The sequence below is a fragment of the Schistocerca nitens genome, chromosome 1 (genome assembly GCF_023898315.1).
Source record: "Schistocerca nitens isolate TAMUIC-IGC-003100 chromosome 1, iqSchNite1.1, whole genome shotgun sequence".
Lineage (NCBI taxonomy): Eukaryota > Metazoa > Arthropoda > Insecta > Orthoptera > Acrididae > Schistocerca > Schistocerca nitens.
This window is the reverse complement of record NC_064614.1, coordinates 865,526,537-865,532,861: the sequence shown is the minus strand read 5'-3', so window position 1 is coordinate 865,532,861 and position 6,325 is coordinate 865,526,537. Positions and strand designations below refer to the sequence as shown.

Genomic DNA, 6,325 nt, shown 5'->3' with positions numbered 1-6,325 from the left:
GGACATCCATGGTAGTTTGACCCAATTTCATATAAATGCCAGCATCAATGTGAATAAACAAGGTAAATACACACTGAAGAATTTTTTTTAATATACGTAAGTGGTTAATGATTTTACCTTTTTCTATAGTTTGTCTATTATTTTTATGGATCTCTACAGTCCCCTACACACTGCAATCCTCTGCAACTATGCAGTTTTTATGAAGTACATTGTAATTTTGATAATGCCAAAAGGACAAAATTGTCAAAACACAATATCATTTATTACTACACAATATTTATTGCATACAATCTATACTATATCACATATCAATTGTGTGAACAGTTAATACTTTCAAATTATCAGTCATAGGGAACTTATTAGGTACCTTACGTTTAATAAATAATAATTTATAAGGTGACAAAAATTAGGTGTGTTATCTTGAAATAAATTACACAAAGCATACTCCAGCCACATCACCTGGAAAAACCAGTCTGACATATACCTCTTGTATAATTCATTTATGAGATTCTACAGTCTGCCTTAAAGCTCTTATCAGTCACGAAAAATCCAGTTCTACTCACTATTACCTCTTCATTACAGAAATAAATAACTCAAGTTTAGTAAAATGCCTTAAATTACAGTAATCTACATGAATGCTCTTCCTTTTCATTCGATTCAGGAGGCTGTCACAATTCCAACCGAAAAACCCAAAACAAATGAAGCAAGGAAAATATGAATTTCTTGAACCTGGAAATAGTCTTCATCACCAATAAAACTATGGTACCAACGCTTTGCTTTGCGCTGCTTGTTCTTCAATAACTCTTCAGCCTTATCAATATTTCGATCGACCAGTCGTTCCATCTAGAAACCAAATAAAATTATTACTAGTTTCTTGAAAGTAATCATGAAATGCTATATTAAACACAACATAAATACACAAAATATTAATAGCAAAGTAATACTTTAATACTGTCACAGTAACTTAGTGGCATAAAAGTGTGAATCACTGATAACAGCAGGTGATACTGACACTTAAATTTTTGTGAGCTGGCACTTATTTTCTAATACTAAAATAATACTACAGTAAAAAGATTTGGCAAGATCACATCTCTGAATTAGCAAAAACAATTTATCTTAGCATCCAGAACAGAACTAAATCCAATAGGTGCTGAAGCAAGTCCCACATAGTATAGACAGTGAACTAAGTGGACTGGACACAATATCTTCTACATGGTAACATATTATGCTTGTATCACATTTGGACCAATAGTTTTTCGTTAGCCAACTTTACCCAGCACAAGGCAATTGTGACAACTAGATATAGGCATACTGACCACGTAGCATGGAAACTGTTTCTAGGTTTGTAAGTGGTAATTTTAGTCTAAGACACATTTAGGTTTAACACGCAAATCATTAGTGAGGTTAATGAATAATGTTGACAAACATATCAATTTCTTTTTGAGGTACCATAAAACGTTAATTTTGTACCATAAATAAAACAAGTTTCTGCTTGAAAAGATTGTCGTGGATGTACATGCAAAAGCTGTCTAGTGTCACTATGTCAATTATTCACACCACTGAAGAGGATATACTTTTCCAATTGAAAAGTGAGATTCTATACCACAATTACATACACTAGAAGCAATGACTAAGAAGGCCAGACAAATTTGTTTGTATATGAACAATCATTTATGCATCATAACAGTCATTGATAAAACATGAAACTTCTCATTTTTCACAATAACTATACAAAGTAAAAATTTAAGGATGTACGGACAATAGAAGAAGGAATAAAATAGGAGGAGCAATTTTAGTAACGTCAAAGTAGAAGATGAAAGAGAGCATCTGAATCCTAAGGATGTCCAAGTGAATTTGAAAAATAATTTGCAATGTGTAAATATTCAAAAGGATTGACTAACAACAAAGGTAATCAGAAAGAAAGACCAATAGCAGAACAAACCAAATAAAGAATAAGCAATATGAGAAAGACAATTCACTGAACTAATTACAGTTACACTCCATCCTGGATTTTCCATTGTCTGAACTAATTACTGTGATAGTCATAGACCCAGAAAAGAGTAAACAATTTATAACACAGGGGAAAAAAGTAAAAGAAAAAAGGCTAAAACACCAAGACAGAAAAAAAATTTAGTGAAAAGTATGAATGACAAAAAAATATGGAAGTGTAGCCAACGGTGAAAATGTTACACAACTAAGTGCAGAATGGATTATTTAGAACAGAAAATAAAAAGTAAGTGCAGAAAGAAGGGGGGGGGGTGGTTTTAGCTATAACTAGAAGCAGGGAAAACCATCTTGGATATCAACTATCAGTAATGGTTGAAATACAACTGCAACTGTTACTAGGCAGGTCAACTTAATGATTGATTATACTCAAAATTACTCACATAATTATGTGACACAATGAGTTGTTCTCAAACCATCATTTTTATCCTCTATACAACATTTTACTTTACTGAATTAATACTTCTAATAAAGTTTAATTACACAAGATTTTCAGAGAAAATAACCAACATGACTTGAGATTAATAGTAAGTTTTTTGCACAGGCACCCTTGTGAACTTTTATTAAAATTCTCTCCCTTTCTTTCTCTGCTAATCTTTTGTTTTGTCGTACTGACAAACACATGTATCTTGATTGATCATAATTAATCATATATAACAATGTCTCAGAATGCTGTTGACATTATACCTCTACAATGTCATTTCAGCCAATAGAAATTATGCAAGACAGGCATGATTCAGATATATAATATCAGGTATCGGTATCAAAATACTATCATCCCTTAAATGGAATCACTGGTTATATCTTTTTCTCCAAATACCTCCCTTCCTGTGTCCCTTATTTTTGTTAATGATGTAGAATAATATTAATGCAGTAGCAATTTTCTTCTGTAAGAGCTTTTTAAAAGGTACACCAATGTCAGTAAATAACACTGGGGCAAGTTTGATCCATTATTTCATATAGAATATTAAATGAAAATGTATGAGAACAGATTCTGAGAATGACGTCAGAGAATGCCTCTATGCTTGGTTAAAATATATTGTTTCCTGTATTGAGACATCATATGTCCTCTGATAATGAAGGCTACTGCCGACTACTTTTGACAGACATGCTGATTTAGCCCTACAACTTAAGTGCATTCAGGGACACACTATCATTGTGTAAATATCCATTCAGTGACAGATGAAAGCCAGAAGTCAAGAGAGAAATGGTCTGCCCTATATAGTTGGGGGCATTGGAATCCAACTGTGATTGGGATAAGGGATGTGCAGTTACAGAGCCTTTATTTGGAAAATAAAATTGGATTTGTGAAGCAGGTTTAAACTGATAATTGAAAACAGGACATTCTAAAATCATAAAGAAGACTTACAGGAAAAAGATTCTGGGACTTAAGGGGGTGTGAGATCCATTATAGAGGGTAATTCACATCATTATTAGTTCTGTTTTTCTTGCTCTATTTAAAAAAAGTGAAAAATTACTATCTGCATATTTTCATGCACTGATCTAATCTCTTGTTGCTCTTTCTGAAAACATATATTGTAGACAACTTCTTGCAATCTGGCTCAGAAGACCACATGACTGTGACTAAGGTCACCACACCATTTTGTTTTCAAAAACCTTCCTACAGTTGAACGAAGACTCCAATCATATGCAAGACTTCATTTCCTTGTCTATCCATTTCTCACTATATCTTCCACAACTGGTGCTAGGTCCACAGCAACCTTGTGCCATAATGGTGAATCATCATAACCAAATATCCAGCACATTCTAGGACCCTAGTCTAACAGATCCAACAATGTTATGGTATCTGCGGAGATCCTCCAGACTGGCACTGTGAACACTCCACTCCCTGGATTTGGAACTGTTCTAGTGTTCGAAGTGTGGCATTTATAAAGTACAACAATTAATATAACTGTGTTTAACAGTCTCAACACAGAGCTCAATAGTTTAACAAGAGTGCAGAGGCATCTGCCACTTGTGTGGATTCTGGCTTACATCACTGTTTCACTGTGTTATTTCCATGAGTACACTTTCAAGATATTTTAATTCCTTGATCCCTTTTACTTATCACTAACCACTTGTGTACTCAATATTCCTTGTTCTTGTCTTCCAGCCAGCATGTACTCCGATTCTGAAGTAGTTAGGTTTAGCCCAGAGTTACAGCTTTGGAAAATGCAGGATTAAAAAGGGATCTCCCACCTGAAGCCTTTCACAACTTGGTGTAATTTTCTTACTCATTTTAATTTCTGCTAATTGCTAATGCAGGATGCTAAATCATTTTACATCTGCCTGAAATAATTTTTTTCTTAATTTGACTAGCAACCATTCTGTGACAAAGATATTTCTTTCTTCCAGGTATTATTATAAAAGTCATACTGGGCAACAATCGGATTACCATCCTATACATAAATAGTGTATTGTTTCCTTTTATTCCAAAAATATTTTTCTGTTCAGCAAACCTCATTACAATGACTCTTACATTGAGTTCACGCTATGTCTTTGCACATGTTAGTTCATATGTCTTTTTAATGGGTGTTCTCTGTTACTTTCAGATACTTAGGACGGTTTGCTACAAGACAATATACCAACTAAAATTATGGAAGAGGCTAATTTCTCAGAATACTCAATGTAAACATTAACAGAAATTTTATGTAAGTATAGTGCCAATTTCTTTTTTTTCAGAAGCCTAGTTTCTTTATTATAACAGAAATTTTATGTAAGTATAGCGCCAATTTTTTTTTTTTCAGAAGCCTAGTTTGTTTATTACAATATGACATGCTTATACTGTATAGCTAGTCCAAAACTTGGTCAATAATCAAACAATGCTGAACGCAGTTTTCTGAAATTCCTTCACCAGGGAAGACGAATGGAATATTCCAGAATTTGAAACATGAACAGCTGCTAGCATGAGTTTCTTAGAAGTAGATACCTTAGGGGTTGCGAAGCAACTCAAATCGCCTGATACGGGCAAGTCTTCAGGTCCACAGGTCGGTTTGCAGTAGGGTTCTGGAGCATATACTGTCTTCAAACATTATGAATCACCTCGAAGGGAATGATCTATTGATATGTAATCAGCATGGTTTCAGAAAACATCGTTCTCGTGCAACACAGCTAGCTCTTTATTCGCATGAAGTAATGGCCGCTATCGACAGGGGATCTCAAGCTGATTCCGTATTTCTAGATTTCTGGAAAGCTTTTGACACCGTTCCTCACAAGCGACTTCTAATCAAGCTGCAGGCCTATGGGCTATCGTCTCAGTTGTGCGACTGGATTCGTGATTTCCTGTCAGGAAGGTTGCAGTTCGTAGTAATAGACGGCAAATAATCGAGTAAAACTGAAGTGATATCAGGTGTTCCCCAGGGAAGCGTCCTGGGACCTCTACTGTTCCTGATCTAGATAAATGACCTGGGTGACAATCTGAGCAGTTGTTCTCTTACGTTGTTCGCAGATGATGCTGTAATTTACCGTCTAGTAAGGTCATCCGAAGACCAGTATCAGTTGCAAAGCAATTTAGAAAAGATTGCTGTATGGTGTGGCAGGTGGCAGTTGACGCTAAATAACGAAAAGTGTGAGGTGATCCACATGAGTTCCAAAAGAAATCCATTGGAATTCGATTACTCGATAAATAGTACAATTCTCAAGGCTGTCAATTCAACTAAGTACCTGGGTGTTAAAATTATGAACAACTTCAGTCGGAAAGACCACATAGATAATATTGTGGGGAAGGCAAGCCAAAGGTTGCGTTTCATTGGCAGGACACTTAGAAAATGCAACAAGTCCACTAAAGAGACAGCTTAAACTACACTCGTTCGTCCTCTGTTAGAATATTGCTGCGCGGTGTGGGATCCTTACCAGGTGGGATTGACGGAGGACATCGAAAGGGTGCAAAAGAGGGCAGCTCTTTTTGTATTATCACGTAATAGGGGAGAGAGTGTGGCAGATATGATACACGAGTTGGAATGGAAGTCATTAAAGCAAAGACGTTTTTCGTCGCGGCGAGATCTATTTACAAAATTTCAGTCACCAACTTTCTCTTCCAAATGCGAAAATATTTTGTTGAGCCCAACCTACATAGGTAGGAATGATCATCAAAATAAAATAAGAGAAATCAGAGCTCGAACACAAAGGTTTAGATGTTCGTTTTTCCCACGCACTGTTCGGGAGTGGAATGGTAGAGAGATAGTATGATTGTGGTTCAATGAAACCTCTGCCAAGCACTTAAATGTGAATTACAGAGTAATCATGTAGATGTAGATATAAATTTCTCGCATAGAGGAGAATAATTTTGAATTTAGTATTTTTGTTTTGCTTTTGCAGCTTT

General features: G+C 35.3%; 1 protein-coding gene across 1 annotated transcript in view; it reads right to left on the bottom strand.

The window, feature by feature from the left end:
• Positions 1-240: 240 nt before the first annotated feature.
• LOC126263562 (FUN14 domain-containing protein 1) overlaps positions 241-6,325 on the bottom strand; it is a 76,011-nt gene continuing 69,926 nt past the window's right edge. Inside the window, exon 4 of the mRNA XM_049960655.1 lies at positions 241-843. Within this exon, the coding sequence (XP_049816612.1) occupies positions 658-843 (186 nt within the window). The 3' untranslated portion in view covers positions 241-657. The remainder of the gene's footprint in view (positions 844-6,325) is intronic.